Source organism: Candoia aspera, chromosome 14, assembly GCF_035149785.1.
Source record: "Candoia aspera isolate rCanAsp1 chromosome 14, rCanAsp1.hap2, whole genome shotgun sequence".
In the NCBI taxonomy this organism is placed as follows: Eukaryota; Metazoa; Chordata; class Lepidosauria; order Squamata; family Boidae; genus Candoia; species Candoia aspera.
In genome coordinates this window covers 9327841-9350614 of record NC_086166.1, presented here as the reverse complement: position 1 = coordinate 9350614, position 22774 = coordinate 9327841, and the positions used below count along the sequence as shown (strand labels likewise).

At 43.5% G+C, this 22774-nt stretch overlaps 1 protein-coding gene across 1 annotated transcript; it reads left to right on the top strand.

Annotated features, from left to right (window-relative positions):
- The first annotated feature begins 85 nt into the window (after window positions 1-85).
- On the top strand, window positions 86-22441 carry ERCC4 (ERCC excision repair 4, endonuclease catalytic subunit). The gene is made up of 12 exons (XM_063314717.1): window positions 86-279; window positions 3660-3840; window positions 5054-5249; window positions 5387-5594; window positions 8234-8414; window positions 10396-10524; window positions 10737-10847; window positions 11744-12320; window positions 15126-15218; window positions 17523-17635; window positions 19254-20099; window positions 21132-22441. The coding sequence occupies exons 1-11, from the start codon at window positions 109-111 to the stop codon at window positions 19985-19987; spliced, it is 2694 nt and encodes an 897-aa protein (XP_063170787.1). The 5' UTR covers window positions 86-108; the 3' UTR covers window positions 19988-20099; window positions 21132-22441.
- Window positions 22442-22774: the final 333 nt, after the last annotated feature.

Below are 22774 nucleotides of genomic sequence, written 5' to 3'. Positions count from 1 at the left end.
TTTGGCACGCAGAGGAAGTCTCCGCCTTCTGCGTCGCTCTGCCTTGCCAGCTCCGTGGTTCCCCCGGAGCATGCGCGGAGGAGAGGCGGCCGGTGACAGCCGCCGGCCATGGCGGCGCTGGAGCACGAGACGCAGGTCTTCCTGGATCTCTTCCACCAGGACGGGCTGGTCATCTGCGCCCGCGGGCTGGGCGCCGACCGCCTGCTCCTGCGCTTCCTTCGCCTCTACTGCGAGCCCACCCGGCTGGTTCTGGTGCTGAACACCAGCCCTGCGGAGGAGGTACGGGCGGCCCTCACCCTAACCCCGGCCGAGTTCCCACGAGACGCTCAACCCGGGTTAACGCCACGCTCCGGACGACCCAGCCCGCCGAGCCTAGCGGGTCGTGGGAACCCTGCGCCTGGCCTTGTAGAAGCTCAAGGCGGGCAGGGCGGCCGCTTCCTTTCAGCGTTAGCCCGGTTTCGCTGGGAAGGCCAAGCCTATTATTTAGGGAGTGAGGTTAGATTCCTATCCCGCCTGTGTTTTGGTACCACTCCAGGCTGTGTGCCTACTTCCCCCGCCTCTTATTTTCCCCACAACAACCCTGTGAGGTGGGCTGGGTTGAGGGAGAAGGGAGGCCTAGAACTCAGGGTCGCCCAGTTTCTAGCCTGGTGCCTTAACCTCTACCCCACTGGCTCTCCGTTGTTGTTGTTATTGTTATTCCTGGCAGTTTTCTGGGCAAGTTTTGGAAGTGGTTTGCCCTTGCCTTCTTCCTAGGGTTGGGAGAAGTGACTGGCTCCAAGTCCTCCAGCTGACTTCATGCCTGACAACTCAGGGTCTTCCCGTTTTAGCCTGGTGCGTTGATCTCTACATCGAAAAGGCAATGATAATAATAATAATAATAATAATAATAATAATAATATGTCCCTGCAGTTTCCTTGGCAAAGTTTTCCAAAGTGGTTTGCCATTGCCTCCTTTCTAGGGCTGAGAGAGAGTGACTGGCCCACACTCACCCAGCTGGCTTCGTGCCTAAATCAGGACTAGAACTCATGGTCTTCGGGTTTCTAGCCTGCTGCCTTAACCCATACACCAAATGGTAACTCTTCTTTTTGTGTGAGAAGGGGCTGACATGAAAGGGGTCTGAACCTGGGCCAGCCTCATCCTGCCTCCTGGCTTCTCCTGAGAGGAGTTGGCACCAGCAGTCCTTCCAAAGTTGATTTCCCCTTCCGTTTGAGCCAATCTTTCCTCCAAGGAGCTCAGAGCAGGGTTGGGCAACCTCCACCCCACAGTAAGGCTGGCACTGAAATACATTTATAAAAAGAAGATGTGGTGGGAAGTAGAGTGGGGAGCCCTGAGGGAAGATGCTGCGGTAGGAAAGGGGAGAAGAGGCCCTGGGAATAAAGGCACACTCACTTAAAATCCAAATCTTCCTTCTTATTTGTCAGGAAACGAACAGCTAACATTTGGACGGTAACAAAACGTAGAAGAGGTTAAGGCAGATGTTAAAAGTGCATTTGCTTATATTAATATTCTAAAGGGGGGGCTGTTGAAAATGTGCTCCTCCTTTTGACATCTCTATCCACTTTTGTCCTATTGTCTTTTACTTCAACTCACACTCCCTTAGAGACTGAATTTACAGCGGTTATTCACTGGATCTCCTTTCTGGATTTGCAGGTACATGGACGAAATGGGCTATGCTTGCCTAACCTGCTCATCTGGCTTAAAAACATATTAGTCCCCACCCCCTCATTTAAAACTACCAAGTTTAGTCTGTTGAATGAACTCAGTTGTCCTGATCAAGAGTGTTGTATGAACAAAGCCAAAGTGAAGACTCATGCAGGTCTCCTCCTCCTCCTCCTCCCTCTCCTCAGAGCAGCTTTTCTCCTGGCTGCTACTTTTTTGGGTCCTCCCCTTAGGACACATGTAACTAACTCACTGTGGTTAATTGGCACCTGTCTCTAACCCACATGGCTTCCTGGTGACCTCCTCACGGCAGTTATGACTCTAGGTCCCTTTCCTTAGGATTTGCTCTTTCTATCTTAGAGCTTCTTCATCTTAGACTTCTCCTGATCTCTCCCTTGGCCCTCCTTCCAGCTCCTTCCCTCACCTTGGTTCAGTCGTCTCTCCAAACCTGTTTTTTGCTGAATAGTGGCACCAAATCGAGACTCCTTTGTTGAGTTTTAGGGGAGCTATTTCACTCCACGTAACGCAGCACTGCTGGCCTGAACTTCCTTTTTGTAAAAAAAAATGGCAGGTTTTGAAATAAATTTTAATAATAAAATAAAATTTTGGAATAAAGGGTATGTGCAAAAACTCTTCACCTCAACTGATCTGCCCTCAGTAAATTTCTGTTGATTCCCGGCCAAAGCTGTAGCTCTCAGAAAATTTAAAATAAAATAAACCTTACAGAAATACAGAAAGGCTGCGTTGCCACAGTGGGCTAACTTTCAATCATTTTGGGTAGCCTTTCATTATATGTGATTTATTCACCTTTAATTTTTTATTTGAAACAACCCATACAGTTTAAACTCAAAGGCAATTAAAAGAAGAAATAAACTTGTATAAAAAAATGTTAAAGGTGTGCCAAATCTTAAGGCATCATCAAGGTTATGAAATATTTAGTAACATTTAACACTATATGTCTCCTGTCAATTGATATGCAAATGATATTCAAATGCCTACTAATAGTACAGTCCTATGCATATCTAATCAGAAATAATACCTATTTAATTCAGTAGGCTTCATTCCTAGGCAAATACTGAACAGCACTGCAACCTGAGGATCCTATAAAGAAGCAATTCAGATTTATAACATGATCTAAGAATACTTACTTAGAAGTAAAGTGCACTTCTTCAGTGGAATTGATTCTCCTGTGTGCTTAGAACTATGTCCAGGAAAACATACATACATACATGCATATTTGCTTCTTTTCTTAATTTCTGGACAGTCAGCTGTACAGTATATACAACTCATTTGCTGAAAACCAGTTCTCATGTAGCCAAAATTCTCAATTTATGCTCAATAATTGGCAGAGAGTTTGGGGAACCTAAGGTTTGTAGAAGTACAAAACAACCTTAACATATTTCCTTTAATAAGGAATGAGCCTTAGGGGTACAAATCCTCAAAGTGGAGGATGGGAAAGAGAGAAAGACCCTGGAAAAGGCCAATGGCTGACACAGGCTAGCTGGCCCTTGATAAGGCCAACCCACAATGCTTTTTTAAAAAAATAAATTTTATTAAAGCTTTTAAACAAGGAGATTAAAAACTAACGCAAACTAATATAAAGAAAGAAAGAAAGAAAAGGGGAAAAGGAGGAAATCAAAGAAAAAGCAGAAAGTGCAAGAAAAGAAAAAAGGTTAAAGAAAAAATAGAAAAGAAAGAGAAGAAATGTATAAGGAAGGGGCTTCTGATCTTCTTCACAGCAGTTATAAGTACAATATATTTTAACCTCTCTCTCTAACAATACATCATATTACTCTTCTTTGTATAATCTGTCCTGTCTAGACCAACCCACAGTGCTAATATTATTGGCATGTTACTGAATCATGCATTCATAAATCACCCTTTTTTCTGCATTGCGTTTACTCTGCATCATTTTTCCTTTCTCCGGTATATTTCTCAATTAAAGACAGTCTTTAATTGCTTATCTTCCTCTTAACTCTGAATCATTTTTCCTTTGCCAGGAGTATTTTATTGGCCAGTTAAAGACCGATAACGTTGCTTATCTTCCTCGGCGTGTGACAAATGAAATTGCCAGCAGCAGCCGCTATGAAGTGTACACCCAAGGGGGAGTTATTTTTGCCACAAGCCGAATTCTGGTGGTGGATTTTCTGACCGACAGGATTCCTGCAGATCTTATCACTGGTAAGAACTTTACAACCGGTTGTCGTTCCCTTCTCCTGGCGTGCCATGCATAGTTTTGAGTCTAGACTGAAAAATGCATGGTTGTCGTTCCTCTCGGTTCACATGTAGGCGGATTTGAAACAATGTTCTTTGTTTTCTAGGGACATTCCCACTAGAGGTCAGTATAAGAGAAGCTCTATTAAACATGCAGGGTAAGCTACAGATTACTCATCCACCCATGCTCAGGGCATCCTTTTCTGCACTAAAAACCAGCGTGGCTTAGTGGAGACACTGCTGGAATGAGGTCATGAAGTCTGAGGAGTAATCTTGAGCTAGTCACTTTCTGTCTCTCTAAGCCAGGCTTTCCTAACCTCTGCAACTTTAACATGTGTGGACTTCAGCTCCCAGAATTCCCCAGCCAGCATGGGTAAACTTTACCATGCTGTCTGGGGAAGTCTGGGAGTTGAAGTCCACATCTCTTAAAGGTTGGGAAAGGAAACACTGCCATAAAGCCAACAGCTAACACTAGAGATGGAGAGCTAGATATAAGACTGCTGACTGCTTTGGAGGAAAGTCCGGAGTGGAAGGGTTACAGAATCATTAACAGCCTCTTGGGGTTCCTACCTAGTGTTAGGATGTAGTGGCTGTGTTCGATCCTGATAATCCCTATGACGCCTTGATTCTAGATCTGTCTTTCCACTGAGGAAGATGCCCAACGGTTTAAAGGCGCATCCCGAAAAGGAAATGCAGCCACAGACCATTGCCTGCCATGTGCTGCTTGTGGCTTCCTGGAAATTCTGGTTGACTTCAGTGGTTTGAGCAAGGAGGGCTCTTAACGTGTGCTGCTCAATCCTGTGAGCTCTTATTTGAGAACAAACCCAGCTGTATTCCAGGGGTCATATTTCTGAGTAGATGAATTCCCTAAAGCTTCGGTATTTCATTTGAATAATTCTTCTAAGATCAGGGAGTACCTCCACTTCTCGTTTTAATTCATTGAGCAGATCTTAAACCAGGGCAGCGTTTTCACTGACACCATTCTGAAGGACTTAAAGGGCATCCATTCTTCCCTCTCTGGAGAATTTGCCAAAGGATGATTAAATCGGCAAAACCTTTCAAACTTTCAAACCTTTCAAACTCTTGACCTGTCTTGAAAAACTTCATGTCCTGTGCTGTGTTTTGTTCTGGACTCCCCACCTCCACCCCTGCTTCCAATTTATTCTTGTTCTTCTGCCAGGAATTCTGGTGTACAAAGCCCACAGAATCATTGATTCGTGCCAAGAAGCTTTTATCTTGCGACTCTATCGCCAGAAGAACAAGCAAGGTTTCATCAAAGCCTTCACCGATAATGCGGTTGCTTTCAACACTGGCTTTTGTCACGTGGAAAGAGTCATGCGAAACCTCTTTGTAAGGAAGCTGTATCTCTGGCCAAGGTAAGGTGGCTGTAAGGATCAAAAGAATCCTTCCAACCTTAGCGCTTGGGTGAATTGTCCATGGCTAGGACCCAGGACTGGTGTTGATTCGTGCAGGCCCTTCCTTGGTGAGATCATCCTGTCTTTCTCTTCCCCAGATTTCATGCTGTAGTGAACTCCTTTTTAGAGCAACACAAACCTGAAGTGGTGGAAATGCACATCCCCATGACTTCAGCCATGCGTGCCATCCAGAGTTCCATACTGGACATCCTGAACGCATGTCTGAAAGAACTGAAGCAGTGCAACCCTGCTCTGGAAGTGGAGGATCTGTCCTTAGAAAATGCCATTGGCATGGCTTTTGAAAAGGTACTTCTCCTTCTTTTGTGAGGAGTCTAATGCTTCTTTCTCATCAGCTTGCAAGGTGAAGTTGTACTGATTTACTTTTATGTTGGTATGCATAAGTATGAGAGTCGTAACCTTCCTTTCTTCAAGGTCCCTGATACCCAATAGTTCAAAGTATACTGCTTTCAAACATGGACGTTCTAAAGCTGGATTCATCTCTCCATTCGGTGATAATTTTGCTTGAACTGGCCAGTCTCTTTCACAGCCTAACCTACTGCCTAGGATTGTTATGGAGGAGAGTCATGTACACTGGCTTGTATTCCTGAGGGGAATTATGGGAAATGTATAGAATAAACATAGATCTCATTGAAAGTATGCAGGGAGACAGCATCCGTCCTTGGTCGCACATCCAGCTCATTCCTACATTTCTCAGTCCATTCAGTGAAATGAGCCTGGATCTCAGTTACTTAACTGGGGTGACAGTAGCCAAGTTCTAACTAACAAGTGATACGCTGATTATTAAGCTGCACCTGCAGGATCTGAGTTGGACTTCATAGTTCTTGAGCCTGGGGATGTTTGCTGTGGCGGGGGTGGTGTCATTCAGTAATGAGGCGATGGTGGTCTATGGAGTTAAAATGAAGATGAGGCAGCCGTCAGCTTCCTGAGCTTAGCTGTGGCATTTGAAAGGCGTCCCAGGGCAGCCACACAGCTCAGATGAAATGCTTGGCTAAGTTATGAAAGAGTAGTGAAATATTTCTGTTGATTGTAGGCCAACCTAAGAATTGGTGCATTTTACATTCATTAATGGCAGGTTTCCTTGTCTTCCTTAATTTGGCAACAGGCTCCTCAGACTGTGCATCTGTTTCTTTTGGAAGGAACCAGTCTGTGCTACTTTACTTTACTTTACTTTTTACTTTTTACTTTTTACTTTTTACTTTTGTGAAATGTCACAAACTTCAAGAGCACCTAGTCAAAACTCTCCAGCTGAACTTTTCTCCTTTCCTACCAGCTGTGTTTGGTTTAGGGAGAGAAGTCTATTGTTTTTTATTTAAATGGAGGGTCTGACATCTGTTAATACTTGAACTGTGTCTTTACATAAAAGAATGTTTTATTAGCTCTCCAAGTCTCTGGCTTGCTTATCGTAAGCTTGTTAACAATGAAATAAATGTTCTTTTATTTGGCAGTTGTGTGCCAGGGTCATAACATCATTGGGATTGTTTTGTTTTTTTTAAAGAAGTCTGTCTTGTACTAAACAGCTTTAATCTAGTGTCCCTAAAAGCTGAACAAAAAATTCTGATGGAATCAGGTGTGGCTGTGAATGGGCAACGTTGAAGGATGGCAAGAAATCTATGATCAGATCTTCCACATTTAAAAAAAAATTAAATGCAGCTATTTTGCTTCATATTTGGATAAAGACACAATTTTCCCGGTTTGTGCCTTCTCCCAGGGCTTGTCTTCATTCAGTAGTTTGTCTTGTAGGACAAATAATAACTCTCCGAACTTCTTGAACGCATGAGTGGTGATTGGATGTGGCAGCTGGAAAAATACGGAAAGATTGAGTGAATGGGGTTGGTGTTGATTGTTTAGTTGTGTTTCCTTTTCTTATCTCGTGCCTTTAATTTCTTAATTAATGAGCGGTCCCCAGAAGGGAAGGACTTAATGGGATGTATCTCTGTACGTATGTACGTTCGAGAAATTTGTCAGAAGGGAAAAAGATGATTGCCCTCCTTTCAGCCAGGGATCCCATGATCTCCCTCCAGAAGGGGAGGTGGCCATTTTGTACAATTTAAAAATCTAGTCACAGGTCTCTTGCCACTACATCTGTTTTGACCTTAATGAACATAGGCAACTACTGTATAATGCCTCATGACAATATGCATAGTTTGCAGACTGGTTTGGCTGTTTGGGCAAGGATTTGGAGTAGTGGAGGGCAAAGAAAGGAGTGAACTCCAAGTGGGAGGGGGTATACAGTAGAGAAAGAAGAGATAATTTAGCCTGAGCTAGCAGTCTTTTGGGGAACGTGGGTCCTGTCATACTATCAGATTCCAAAGAGGGTCGGGACTAGGAAGGAAGTAGTTGACAGCCCAAATGGACCAGAGCACGTTTATGACCCCAAAGAAGGTTTAGATCAGCCCTTCTCAACCTTCTGACCCTGGGGGAACCCTTGAAATATGTTTCAGGCCTTGGGGAACCCCTGCACATTCAGGCTCAACTTGGAAAAGCCAGAAGTTACAAAATGGGCCAGAAGTTACAAAATTATTCTATTCATTTGATGGGTAGGCCTGTATATATGCATTAACAGTGTTCTTATACTAAAAATAAAGAATGAAACTTACCTCTTTAATATGAAGTTGCCTGAATTTGAAATATTTTTTTTAAATAAATCGTGATCTCCCAGGAATCCCCTAGTGACCTCTCGTGGAACCAGAGGGTGCCATGGAACCCTGGTTGAGAAATCCTGGTTTAGATCCAGGGCATTAAGGAAACATATCTTAACTACAGAGAATGGTGCTCAGAGGAAGGAGCAAACCCTGATTTTAGGGTGTGTTTTTTTTCCTTTTAAAGGTTTTCAGGTTCTAAATCTGTTAAGAGATCAGCTGGTTTGGGTCAGTATAGGTCACTGCATCATGTACTAACAATTATTCCCAATGTTGTTCTGACAGACAATTCGTCACTATTTAGATCCTCTTTGGCACCAGCTTGGAACCAAGACCAAATCTCTGGTCCAAGATTTGAAGATCCTCCGTACCTTGCTGCAGTACTTGACACAGTACGATTGCGTCACTTTCCTTCGTCTTTTGGAGTCCCTAAGAGTGTCGGAAAAAGCTTTTGGTCAGAATTCAGGTAGGAATAGATTAATCAAGCAGATTGTTTTAAAAGTAAAGTTTTAATGAGAGCAAAGATAACAACACATGCACACAAATGTTCCTGAGTGTTCCTATCCAGCCAGAAGGCTGGAGGACACGGAATATATCCAGCCTCCCACTTAACGGCTGTTGCTTGAAAATGTGGTTTGCGTCCCTTTGTAGCTTAGTCATTATATAAGAAGGTCTTGGCTGCTGGGAGAAGGGAAATGTAAGGATCTGGAAGCTGTGCTATTTGAGGACGTTTATCACACGTAAATTGTTCGCATTTCTGATGCCATCTGTTGGGGCTGGTTCATGCAACAAACAGAATTAAGTGGTAAATCTTTTTCCGGGATTGTGGGGGGAGAGTGGCACGTATGTCTGGCTCAAACAAGTATGTTGGGGTAAAAAAAATGGCTTATCCTTTCGGAATCCCTCATTCCGTTGACATACCAATTTTGTGATAGCTCTGCATGTGATAGGACTCGGAGTGAATTTTCCCAGTTCCTGCCTGTGATAAACACACTTTATTAATGTGATAAACATACTTGCTGCACCAATTTATTGGCGTTGCAGCATCTTTGTCCTCCTGCAAACCTTGAAGAGTCGGTATTGATGGGATTAGAGCAGCATTTCTCAAACTTGGCAACTTGAAGGTGTGTGGACTTCAACTCCCAGGATTCCCCAGCCAGCCAAGTTGCCAAGTTTGAGAAACACTGGATTAGATGATGTTGCATCTATGACTCGGTTCACACATTAAGCTAAGCTGTAGTGTGATTTGTCTCGTTTTGATTTAGTGTGAGATCTGAACGCAGCCACTGGAGATTATGTCATAGCGCTATGAGTAAACTAGGCCACTGTGTCTTGTTCCAACAAGCGTGTGAAGTCGACCGAAGCACGTTCCCTGCATCTGTGCCGTTTTATCCTAAATAGTTAATATTTGCATTAAAGCTGCAATTCAGTAAGTTAAAAAAGCCAGTTAGGAGGCTTACTAGGTATACCCGGATTTATGCAAAACGTTTTGTCATTTCCTTCCCCTGAAATATGTTTGTTCCAAGTGTTTTGACCCTGGAATAGGACCTTTTTCACAGAAAGATCACTTCCAGGGAATTTAGAATGGCGTTTTGAAGTCTGTATGGCCCATTTTGGGGCTGGACCATCTGTGACTCAACATTTTGTACTTCCCTAAATGAACAAGAGATTAAACAGTGGTAATAGAAACTCTTATAAAAGCAGCAGATGGCAGAATCAGAAGAGGTATTCAGCACGTCCCTCTTTGAAAATAATGCCTGCAGACACATGCATTGCTAAGGAACAAAGCGAGTTTTTTCCCTTGAACATCACTGTATATGTTTATATTTTTAAAAAAATATGTGGCTTTTATTAATTTTAAATGCTGAGTCAAAAACTAATGGGTGGAAGGAAAGAAAAATAGTTAAGTTGAATATTTGCATTAATTTTATAAATAAGCACACCCTTACATTATTTATATATATACATACATACAGGTAGTCTTCGACTTACGGCCATCTGTTTAGCGACCGTTCAAAGATATGACAGTGCTGAAAAAAGTAGTTGTAAGTGCAAGGACTTGCAACCAGTCCTTGCACTTACAACTGTTGCAGTGTCCTTGCTGTCACGTGATCAAAATTCGGGCTTTTGGCCACTGGCTTGTATTTACGGTGGTTGCAGCGTCCCGAGGTCACATGATCGCCGTTTGTGACCTTCCCAGCTGGCTTCTGACAAGCAAAATCAATGGGGAATTGCATGATTCACTTAACGACCGCCACAAAAAATGTCCTGAAATTGGGTGCGGTCACATGATGCAATGCTTCACAACCACACCGTTTAACCAAAAATGTTCTGGTCCCTGTTGTGGTTGATAGCCCAGGACTACCTGTGTGTGTGTGTGTAGAATATATGGGTAGAATATATATATATTCTCCTTACCTTTCTCCTTATCCTTATCCATCTCCCAGGTTGGCTTTTTCTTGATTCTAGCACATCAATGTTTCTGAATGCTCGGAGCAGAGTTTATCGCCTTCCAAATGATAATGCGAGTAAGAAAGAAAAAGCGGCTGAAAAAGCAGATGTAAAAGAAGCAAAAGGTATAGCGACTCCTTTTCATTTATGTAGCCTGACACGTGTAGATTCTTTCCTTTCTTAGGCATCTGAGTACGCAGCGCACCTTCCAGTGTGATCCCAACGTTGTTCTAACACCCCTGCACAAATTCACGTTCAGCAAAAAGAAAAAAAGAAAGGTTTGGTGTAGAACTCGTTCTGAGAACGGATAAACCTCATAACTTGTGTTCCCTTTCAGAACAGAAGAGGGAACCGGTCCTGGAAAGCAGTCCCAAGTGGGACGCTCTCGGAGAAGTGCTGAAGGAGATTGAAAGGGAGAATGCCAACAGTGACGCCCTGGGTGGGCCAGGTGAGGACGTCTGTCCAGACAGCGACGGACACGATGAGGCAGCCAGGAATATCGTTTGAGCATCTGCCGTGTTTATATTTATTGATTTTATTTTATTGATTTTATTTTATTTATTTTATTTCTATAGCTGCCCATCTCAGCAAGTGACTCTGGGCGGCTTGCAACAATAAAACTACAAAGCAGTCAAAACAATTACAGTTAAAACAATTAAAATATAAAATAAATACAAGATAAATATACATGGCTGCCAAGCAAGCAATGCATGGATGTTATTTATTTATTTATTTGATTTCTATTATATGCACTTTGAGGGGAGAGGCCTCTTAATGTTTGAAATGGACCCTATGCTACCCCTTAAAGAACTCTGTTGCCTCAAGCAATTAGAGTCTCAACAATGCTGTTTTGGTATTAGGAGAAAAGTATTGTATTATAAAATCATCTGGGACTATGGAAAGTCACTCAAAAGTCATCTGGTCTAGGCTTTTGCCAGTGCAGGAAGCCTACCCTTCCAGCATCCCTAAGGTCCAGCCTCAGGTTAACAACCATGAAAGAAAGACACCATCTCCTGAGGCAGTCTGGGCCATTAACCTTGTTGAAATCATGCAGGCAATAAAACACTCAGTTTTGGAGCTGTGTAACATACGAGGGGGCGATTTTTCAGGAAAATGGGAAAGAAAGAATGACACCACTTCATCCCCTCCTGAAACCTCTTCAGTTGAACCTCAGATACAAAGCCTTTGTTAGAGGCTGTCTGAATCCCCTAACAGTAGCGCTTTTGTTAGGAGCTGAGGACAGCTGCACTATTTTGTGAAGACTCCATATTTACTTTTTCTGTTAGAAATATGAGATTGACTTGATTTCATATTGTAAGTGTGAAAACTCTCTTTTGACTGCAGGGCGTGTGCTTATTTGTGCCAGCGACGACCGTACTTGTGCTCAGCTCAAGGAATATATCATAATCGGGGCCGAAGCTTATTTAACAAGGCTCTACAACAAAACCTTTGGGTTGGATAAGGAAGCTAGTGGGGTCTGCCTGAAGAACAAGAGAGAAGCTAAGTGCCATGACAAGAATGCCAGAGAACCACCACCCAAAAAAGCAAAAAGAGAATCCTCCAAAGCAAAAAAGAGAAAGAAAAAAGCAGAGTTAACCCTGACACAGATGTTGAACAAAGAGGAACAGGAAAATATCAAGGAAGAACAAGACAATTCTGAGGGATTCAGCAGTAGCCAGGAGAGCAACGGTGAAAGTTCAGAAGATCTCCAATTAAACCTGCAATCCTCGGATGCCTATTATGGTATCCTAAAGGAACCAGTAACTGTTATCCATCCTTTAAATGGTTGTGGGGACCCTTATGCCCTCACATCTGTCTTGCATGAGGTGGAACCAAGATATGTTGTGTTGTATGATGCAGAGCTGACTTTCGTTCGCCAGCTGGAGATTTACAAGGCTAGCAGACCAGGAAAACCTTTGAGGTAACTTGGCTTGAAAGGGAATAATTGCTGAAAGAGATTGTTCTGATTATGCAGGTAGTCCTTGCTTAATGACCATTCATTTAGTGACAGTTCAGACTTATGATGGTCTGAAAAACATGACTTACAACCACTCACACTTACAATTGTTGCAGCGTCCCCACGGTCACACGATCACGATTTGGGCACTTGGCAACCAGTTCGCATTTATGACTGTCATGGCATCCCACAGTCATGTGATCACAATTTTTAACCTTCCCAGCCAGCTTCCGGCAAGCAAAATCAATGGGATACCATGTGATTTGTTTAATGACCACATGACTAGCTTAACAACTGTGGTGATTCACTTAACGGCCACCACAAGATGGGTCAGATTCGCATAATGACCGCTTTGCTTAGCAACTGAAATTCTGATCCCAATTGTTGTTAAGTGAGGACTCCCTGTGTTTGCACTCTAGCCTAGTTTGGACAAAAAATAAAAACAACGCCATGCTCCCTTTAAAAACAAAAAAAAAAGACCCAACCGGATTTGTGGCCTGGAGAAATGAATACATGCCTGTAGTCATTTTGCATTATTTATTCAGGGTCTCATAATGAGGAAGGATATGTAGATTGTGAAATTTGATCACAGCCTCTTTCCTAGAGAATGAATCACAGGTTTAATTCTTATTAAGGTGGTAAACCTGCTTCTTGTTCTGCGGCTTAGAGTTCCCAGGGCTGGCCCAAAACAAGGAGGCTGTGACATTGCCTGCATAGAATTTGGAAGGTGCTATTGAGGCTGTGTTTATCTTTTTTTATGCTTAGGAACCTTTTTCTAATGTTCAACCAGAATCTACCTGCCTATAGTTTTAAGACCCTTATTCCATCTCCTGGGAAAGAACAGTCTTCTCTGGGACATCCCCCTGCATGCTTGGAAGATGGTTTCATACCTCTCCTGGTTACCAGGGATAGGCACCTTTTTTCCCTCAGTCCATCCTTGCAAGGTCTAAATCCTAGGATGCTGAACATGTTGCCCTTCTCCGTGCTTGCTGCAGTTTGTGCAGTTTGCCTATGATGGAAAATGAAAACGATGCTTCCAGAGTATTGCGGAACAAGAAGAGAAGATCCTTCGGGCTTTAAATAAGTGATTAAGCATCCTTCCCCAAAGCCAGGACTCAGGAAGAAGATCAAAGGCAACAGGCAGGCCCAGCCTTCGCATGCTCACTGACACATTAAGCCAATACCCGCAGATTTCCGCTGAATACAGATCCTTATCTGAAGTTCTTCGCTTCCAGATTTCCCACTGGGTTCTGTTAAAGCCCACTGGACCAGGTTTGACATGCCCTGTCTTTGCTTGGGACAAGCCATTTCATGCCAGCCATATGTCATCCCAGTACCTCAGACCAAGATCCCCAAACTCAAATCTCTCCTATTAATGCCACTTCCATAGCCAGTCATGTACTAGCAGTCCCCTTCCATGGGCCAGGTAATGAATGAGGCCACCGCCTGAGCCCCTGGAGCAGCCTTTCTCCACCTTTTGACCCTGGAGGAGCCCTTGAAACATTCTTCAGGCCTCAGGGAACCCCTGCACATTCAGGCTCAACGATAGGCCAGAAGTTACAAAATTATTATATTCATTTCATGGGGAGGGCTGTATTGACAGTGTTCTTCAGCTAAAAACAAAGAATGAAACTTACCTCTTTCATGTGAAGTTGCCCAAATTTGAAATAATTTTTTAAGTAAATCGTGACCCACAGTGACCTTTCGCGGAACTCGAGGGTTCCACGGAACGCTGGTTGAGAAACCCTGCCCTGGATTCTTCAGCTTTCTTCCCCGTGAATTGAAGCCCAAGATGATGCAGTTAGAGTTGGTTTTGGCAGCCTCATTTGTCCCCACGTAAAGGAGTAGGAAGCTTTATTTGTCACGGAGCTTGCCGCTTGCGCCATCAAATTCCTGGAAACAGCGTGCTTCAAGACCTAGCCTATCTGGCTGGCGCAAATCATTTTCTCTTCTTCGCAACGGAAACTACAACTATTGCAGCCCTTCTCTTGGCCGCCTTGCAAGCAGAGTTGCATCTTCTCTGTTCTTCTGGCCCCAACTTCTCTTCTCTGAAGGCAAAAGCCTGAAAGCTGTTTCTGAGTTCAATCAGTGGAGAATATCTTCTGTGGCTCTTGTTTTTGTCACTGTCATCCTCTGAGGCGATTCCTTTGTTTGAGATTCTCTTCCTTGTGAAGAGAGGCTTCCTCCGTCCTGCCTGTTGTAGTGCTTCCTTTGCTTGGTCTCACGATGTTATTCGGTAGCTGTTAAGAGGGCTCTAATTTTGAAATGAAAAATGAGGTCTCCCATAACTCATGCTTTCTTGGTGACTGTATGGATGCATTTTATGTTCTTGGCAACATTACAGAGGTGGCTCGTAATCACCTTCTGGGATGACTTCTCAACTTCTCAGAGTTTTTCTGGTGGTCTCCTATTCAGGGATTAACCAGGGTTCACCTGCTTAGCTTTTTTGAGATCTGACAAGGTTAGCTGGGTTCTGCCATCTGCTGTGACCCCTTTGAAAGACCTGTGGTCATCTTACCTCGGTCAATAATAAAAAAAAATGGCTAGAATGAAACATCTGGGATGCAGGTTGGCTGGATTCACATTGACCTGAATTTCACTTAGTACACTGTGTGGACTCTGGAGTTGTGATATGTAAGACACGATCAATGGTTTAGCATTGTGAATGTGCCTAGCCATTGTGGCTTATTTTGCAAGCCATGATTTAGTGTGATTTGTAATCCAGCCAGTGTCTTTTGGATTTGAAAGTTTTTCTGTCTTGCCTTGCAGAGTTTATTTCCTTATCTATGGAGGGTCAACCGAAGAACAGCGCTACCTTACGACACTAAGGAAAGAAAAGGAAGCCTTTGAAAAACTTATTAGGTAAAATGCCTCTTGTGTGCTACCATTAGAAAACATGACCTTCTATATTGCGGCAGCAGTAGAAGTCTGTGGGGCACTTTGAGCAGTGCTGAATGACTGTCGCTCAGGATCATCACAGGGCCCTTGCAACAGCATCACTCCAGAGTACGACAGGAGATAACTTGCCCCAAAGGTTCAGTACTCCTTGAGGCACTGGTCAGGATGAAACAATTTAAAGACAGATCAAGGCATCATTGGTGGGGCCTGTCTGAGTGGTAAAATCTGGTTAATTATGACGCTTGAATGTACAAATAAAGGTGGAATATAAATCAAATAATAATGAAAGTATCTTGGGAGCTGTCCAAGGATGCTGGGTGAGGATGTAACAGGCTGTAGGAATAACCTTGAGGAGCAGGAGGGAGAGCCGCAACCAAGGCAATGGTCAGATAAAAGGAATTTGAGTCTGAGGCAGAAATGTAATTTGAGAAAGCGTCTCAAACTTGACCGTCCCTACTTCTCTTTAGGGTAAAGGTGGGGACGGGGGAGGCACATTCCAACTTGCAGGATACTGGTACAATAAAAGTAGCATTAGCATTTATAACTTTAGTTTCCTAGACTGGTCCACCTCAAAGGGCTGACAGATGGTGAGTGATTTTTTTCACCTCCTCCTCTAAAATTGGCCAAGCGATAACGCCAGTTCCTATAAATGCAATTATCTGCAAGAACTTCCACTCTTCCAGAAAGATTTCTGCCCATTTGCAAGGCTGTTGGAGCTGGCTCTTTCTGTTGCTATGCAGCTTGTGTCATCCTCTTCCCTTTCCATGTTTCCAAGGTAGCAAACTTATGTAAAAAGATGAACACTGTGGAGGATGGGCGTAGCGTTATGTAACCCGCTAGAGAAAGCATGCGGAGGGAGGCTTCTTGAATTCTTCCCCACCCCTTTGTCAGCCACAGCTGTAGGAGGCGTTTGTGTTTTCTTCTTGGTGATGAAATAGTGTATTGTGTGTGTGTGTGTGTGTGTGTATTGTTTTAGCGGGTGGGGGTGGGGAGAATGGTAAATCATTGAAGGACATCCCAAGCTAAGTGGGGATTTGAGCCTGGGTCTCCCCAGTTTTCACCCCGGGCTCTGTCTACTACAGTGTGCTGTAGTGTAAGAAGAGAGCTGCTGGATCAAACTACCACTCACTGACCCGCCATCCCGTTTGACACTGTGGCTCAGAAACACACACACACACCTTGCCTCAGCAGCTGGAAATTCAGAAGCTTTTCTGCCTTAGAATCTGAAATAGCATAATAGGGTCTTAATTTTTGTGTGCGTGTTCTTGATAGGCTTATTCTCTAATGAAGTTAGAGAGAGCCAGTTTGGTCCAGTGGTGAAGGCACCGGGCTAGAAACCAGGAGTCTGTGAGTTCTGGCCCTACCTTAGGCATGAGAGCCGGCTGGGTGACCGTGGGGGACAGTCACTCTGTCTCAGCCCACCTCACCTCACCGGGTTCTTGCGGTGGGGGAAATAGGAGGAGGAGGGAGTATTAGGTCTGTTCGCCGCCTTGAGTTATTTATAAAAATAACAAAGGCGAGATAGAAAATAAATCTATCTATCTATCTATCTATCTTTCTTTCTTTCTTTCTTTCTTTCTTTCTTTCTTTCTTTCTTTCTTTCTTTCTTTCTTTCTTTCTTTCTTTCTTTCTTTCTTTCTTTCTTTCTCCCTGGATGGTAGGCTGCTTGGGAACACCGTATCTAATTGCCCCATGTCCCATCTTGCAGAACAGTTGGCCTGTTAGTAAATTAAATAGTAAATTAAAAACTTTTCTCTTACTCCTTCTTCCTTGTGAAGAGAGGCTTCCTCCGTCCTGCCTGTTGTAGTGCTTCCTTTGCTTGGTCTCACGATGTTATTCGGTAGCTGTTAAGAGGGCTCTAATTTTGAAATGAAAAATGAGGTCTCCCATAACTCGTGCTTTCTTGGGGACTGTATGGATGCATCTTATGTTCTTGGCAACATTACAGAGGTGGCTCGTAATCACCTCCTTCTGGGATAACTTCTCGGTTTAGTTTACAGACCTGAGTTTTTCTGGTGGTCTCCCATCCAAGTATTTCCCAGCTAGTGCTGAGTTACAAGCCCAACCTTCCCCAATCTGGTCCAGATACAATATGACAGGTAACACCATCCATCATCCCCAGCTAGAGTAGCCAGTGGCCGTGCCTTGCTGCAACAGGAGGAGTTGTTGATGGCTTTGGGTAGAGTCTTTCCCACATTCAAGATGGACCGTTTTCGTGCTTAGAAGTTAATTCATACTGATGCATCCTCTTCCTTTTCTTCATTTCAGAGAGAAAGCCAGCATGGTAATCCCCGAAGAAAGAGAAGGGCGAGATGAAACCAACTTGGATTTAGCAAGAGATTCCACTCCAGCCACGGTCTCTATTGATACTCGCAAAGCAGGTCTGTTTTGGAATCTCCGCAACCCTTTTTAAAATCCTGTCTCAGTCTCTCCCCTTTGGGGGGGGGCTGGATTCACATTGATTGATGAAATGGTCGCGTGAATGTCCCACATCACTTGTGATTGCTTTGGTTGATACCCGGGTCAGTTAAATGATGTCTCAATTTAATAGTTTGCCCTGGGTAGTGCTAGCTGGCACCCTAAATGGACATGACTGCTGAAACCTGGTGTGGGGGGCGCAGACGGATATTTGTTATCATTCTCAGAAGGCGTCCAGATTCTTCAGTCATAGAATGATGAATCCAGAAGGACCCAACTTCCACAGCACCAATCCATATTGAGGAAAGCAGCAGACCGATGTTCTTATTTGGAGGCAGGATTTTCTACCATTTGAAAAGATGGGGTTACCCTGCCTTCTTTCTATCCCTCCTTTTTGTTTTTGCTGCCCTTATCCCTTGGTAGCCCAGCTGTTACTGTTTTTGCCCCACAGTTCATTGCGTGCCATGTTATATTGTACAGAAGAAGTGGCAACTCCCATGCCACAGAAAAATGCTCTCTAGAGTTTCTCAACTTTGGCAACTTGAAGACGTGTGGACTTCAACTCCCAGAATTCCCCAGCCAGCATTGGCTGGGGAATTCTGGGAGTTGAAGTCCACACATCTTCAAGTTGCCAAGGTTGAGAAACACTGCTCTAGAGGAACCATTTCTGTTACCACCTGATGGCAAAATAAAATTAACAAGAAAGAAATCCAGTAGGTCACCTCCACTGCTACATATTGTCAAGCATTTCTCCATAAATGAGCCATTCCCCTAGGATGGAAGCGGAAGGGGCAATTTTGTTATATTGCATTGTGCCTTCCCCCTCCAACAATGCTGAGGAATTCTTTATATTAAAGGACGAGAACAGAACAGGAACTGGTTGAGAACTGGTCTTTTCTGATTAGCAGCCGGTCTCCAGAGATTGAAGTGGTTAAGGTGCTGGGCTAGAAACCAGGAGTCTGTGAGTTCTAGTCCCGCCTTGGGCATGAAAGCCAGCTGGGTGACCTTGGGCCAGTCCCTCCCTCTCAGTCCAAGAGCCAATCAGGCGTGGTATGAGAGTTCTAGTCCCGCCTTAGGCCTGAAAGCCGGCTGGGTGACCTTGGGCCAGTCCCTCCCTCTCAGTCCAAGAGCCAATCAGGCATGGTATGAGAGTTCTAGTCCCGCCTTGGGCATGAAAGCCGACTGGGTGACCTTGGGCCAGTCCTTCCCTCCCAGCCCAACTCGGTGCAATGTAGACTAGCCTCCTCATGGTGCACCCTGGGCAACGTGACTTGTCATGGCTAAATAATCTACACATCTGGCTGCTGGACCTCACAAGGATTTCCCAGCAAGAAAAAGCAGCACGAACACCAAACTGCTATGCCGTACGATAAAAAAAAAAGAGATTGAAGTTTTTTTCCCTTAGTTTGACTTTTCATCCTTGAAGCAGGGATGCTGGAGTTTGACCTGAGATGTCTTGGATGCAGTGCAGGTGCACGATCACCTCCCATCCCGCACCCAGATAATCTGTCAACATTCAGCCTAGTGCTACGCTTGCTGTTGTTAATTTGGCTTACCTCTGTCTCTCACTGCTTGTCGTAGGCGGCCAACTCCAGAAGGTTGTACAGCACAGCATTGTGGTGGACATGCGTGAATTTCGCAGCGAGCTTCCATCTTTGATTCATCGTCGGGGCATTGACATTGAGCCCGTGACGTTAGAAGTGGGGGACTACATTCTCACCCCTGACATCTGTGTGGAACGGAAGAGCATCAGCGATCTCATTGGCTCTCTGAATAATGGGAGGCTGTACACTCAGTGCGTTTCTATGTCTCGCTATTATAAGCGGCCTGTCCTCCTCATTGAGTTTGACCCCAATAAATCATTTTCCCTCACTCCCCGGTCTTCTCTGTACCAAGAGATCTCCAGCAATGATGTGATTTCCAAACTCACGCTCCTTACTCTTCACTTCCCGCGGCTCCGGCTCCTTTGGTGCCCCTCTCCGCATGCCACCGCCGAGCTGTTTGAAGAACTGAAGCAGAACAGGCCTCAACCTGACGCAGCGACAGCCTTGGCGGTCACAGCCGATTCCGAAAACCTCCCCGAACAGGACAAGTACAACCCAGGTCCTCAAGACTTCCTGCTAAAAATGCCTGGAATAAATTCCAAAAACTGCCAGGCCATAATGAATCACGTTAAGAGCATTGCAGAACTCATCACCCTTTCTCAGGACAAGCTGGCAGAACTTCTGGGCAATGCTGCCAGTGCTAAGCAGCTTTATGAGTTCATTCATCTGACTTTGACAGAAGCTGTTTCTCAAGGGAAAACAAAGAGGTGATGATATATCCCGCTGGGCTTCCGAGGGTGCCTTGATTAACTGGGACTGTATCTTAGGAGTGACCAGTGCACACGAGCTCCTTCAGCTGTACCACTTTAGAGTGCAGATAGAGGTATTGGCTGTTCAGACGTTCCCTTATATCAAAAAGCTCCATCATGTTTGTCTTTGATGTGCTAAGCTGTCTACACACAGTTTATTTTTAATACGAGGAACCGCAATTTCTCCTTTTGCCCTAGTCTTTTGCAGAATGTGACGATGGATTCTGAATGGTGCCCAGCTCCAGGAAGCAATGGGCAAGGATGTCGACAGGTCCACAAGATTTTGTGTCTTGTGTCAAAATCTGCAAGATGGCAGGCATGGTGTCTGCCGTTTTGCAAATTTTAACACCCGTTGCCCCCAGATGCCCTGCATTGGACATTTTTTCTGGATACTTTGCAAGCTTTAAAGGAAGTGTTCTAAAATAAGTGGATTGTTTTGGGCCTAATATCCATAGTAAATTCATTGCTAAGCCTTTTTGTCATGCTTTTCTTTTTTCAGTTTTTTCCCCTTGCTTGTTTTGCTTGAGACGTTATATAACATGGAACTGCCACAGTGTTATTGCTTGAAGAAATAGCTGAATTCTGCAGTCTGCATTTGCTTGAAAAGGGGTGGGAGGATGAGCTATAAGTAGATTTCAGCTCCTGTTCCTTTCTGAGATTTATCCACATTTTTTTTTAAAACATAAATGAACATTTTATAAATATTGACTTAAAGGGCTTTAAAGGGGGATGAAACTAGGTCTATCAAAAGTTGTCAGGTATAACGAGGATATCACACATGCCCTTTATTAGTTAAAACAGCTCTAATAGAAGCAGGTTTCATTTTTGTTTAATTAATGTTTTGGGCAAAAAAAAGAAAAAGAAAACTGCAGATATTCAAGTCTTTTTCTGCCTTGATGCTCATTTGGATTTATAACCTCTTTATGATGGCTGCTGGCAGCTGTTGCAGGCCCCATATGTATAACAAGAGTGCTTTTTATAAAAAAAAATAGCAGTACTGAATTAATTGCACAAATTGATTCAAAGTTTTAATCCATAAAGTCTAGTCTTATTGATCAGGTATGATATTTTTTTAATGCTATTCGTTTTCATATTCATGCTTATAGAAGCTGGAAAGGAAAATTTCCAGTCTTAGAAGAGGCATTCCATAAGCTGTCATGCAGGAGAGAGTAAGTGCATTTTAAGATGGAGTCTGGCGAGTATGTTGCAGGAATTATTTATAAAGTTAATAATGTCTTTCTTTGCATTGGAACTATTTTATTCAAGTGCAACTGTATGCAGATTTACTTAATTAACTTATATGCCACGAAAGAGCTGCGCACATGATTCCTGGTCTTTACCCCAGGAGAACAATCGGTGAACTTTACAGTATCTTAGCCGAGTTATCTATCTTCAGCTTCCTATCATTTCTGCTAGTCAAATAGAAGAATTCTGCTTTAGGTGCATTCCACTTATGATTCACCAGCTTGAGATACTAAAACACAGATGAATTTCTGAGAGGAGAGAAATGGGTGGCAGACCAGTAATGATTGCTTCCGGGAGTAGATCCAAATGGATTCGCTGTTTTTAGGATGGCCCCCTTAATGCATGGCTAAAAATGAGTTCAGTCATTTGTGTGACATATATGGAGGTTAATGTATAGGCCTAGATTAGAAATAATTGCATTGAAACAGAAATACAGTACATTTCATCATTAAGGGGAAGACTTATGCGTGTTCAGTAATTGCCCAGGGTCCTTGCTGGTAGGGAGTACCACCAGAGAACCTCTGCTCACCCTTTTTAAGTTATTTATCTTTAAACCAGGTTCGAGCTGTGCAGCCCTTCCAGTGGAGAACACTTTTAGACTAAGAGAGAATTGTCTTTTTATTGCACTTCAGGTAGAAATGGTCTTCTGTAGAGCAGGCGAAATGCTTTCCCTCATTTTTCTTAATACCAAACCTCTCTGTGGATGGGGAAGTATCACGCCAGGCGTTTAGTGTTTTGGAAACCGAATAGGAAGTGCTTTTCTGCTGCAGCCCTGAGAAAAAATGTGCAGATAAACAAGAGTGGTGATACTTCTTTGTTCTTAACAGACAGTGAAATATGCAAAAAAGCCTAAAAATTCCCCATGAGCTTAATCAGTACATGTTTTTTATTCTTGATTATAAGGCAAATGGATGATTTTTGTTTCCAAATATTTAATATTTCTGTGGAATGTGTTTGGTTTTTGTAGAAATTACAAAAAGATGTAAATCTGGGATTTAAACAGTCTGCTGTGGGTAGGATATGTTATTACTAGTAGAATTTGGGTTTTTATATGATGCTGTAATGAGTTGGGGTGCCCACTGTTTTCAGGCGTCCTACAAACATTACAGTTTCCGCAATTAAAACTGTTTTTTTGTATTTGCATTAAAAGAAAGTTCACTATCTGAAAGAAGTTAATTTCTGCTCCATCGTCCTATAGAAATTATAGCTCTTGAGAGCATTAGAAAGAAGCCTTTGAAAGATGTAACTGGGAGTGAATCCAGATGAGAATACCTTACTTATTGCGGTGAGTCACGAAGAGAACAGCCAGTGTTCTGCTTAGAAGCTAATAATGCAATAAGTACATTAGAGTTGGGCAGTGCTTCAAATTCAACTCCAAAAAATGCTTTGTTACTGCTGCGCAATCCCTGGAAAAGATGCAGCTGTTTAAAGAGTTGCAGACAGATGCCATGCTTGTGCCCTTGTGCATAACTTTTCCTAACTGTTTCCCTGTATGGGTTCTAGG

What these genes read in the sequence shown, in the direction of transcription:
- ERCC4 (XM_063314717.1), top strand. Translation starts at nt 109, where the DNA reads ATGGCGGCGCTGGAGCACGAGACGCAGGTCTTCCTGGATCTCTTCCAC. An exon ending in TCCTGCAGATCTTATCACTG is followed by an intron (nt 3,841 to 5,053) that starts GTAAGAACTTTA and finishes TTCTTCTGCCAG; the next exon opens with GAATTCTGGTGTACAAAGCC. An exon ending in AGATGTAAAAGAAGCAAAAG is followed by an intron (nt 10,525 to 10,736) that starts GTATAGCGACTC and finishes GTTCCCTTTCAG; the next exon opens with AACAGAAGAGGGAACCGGTC.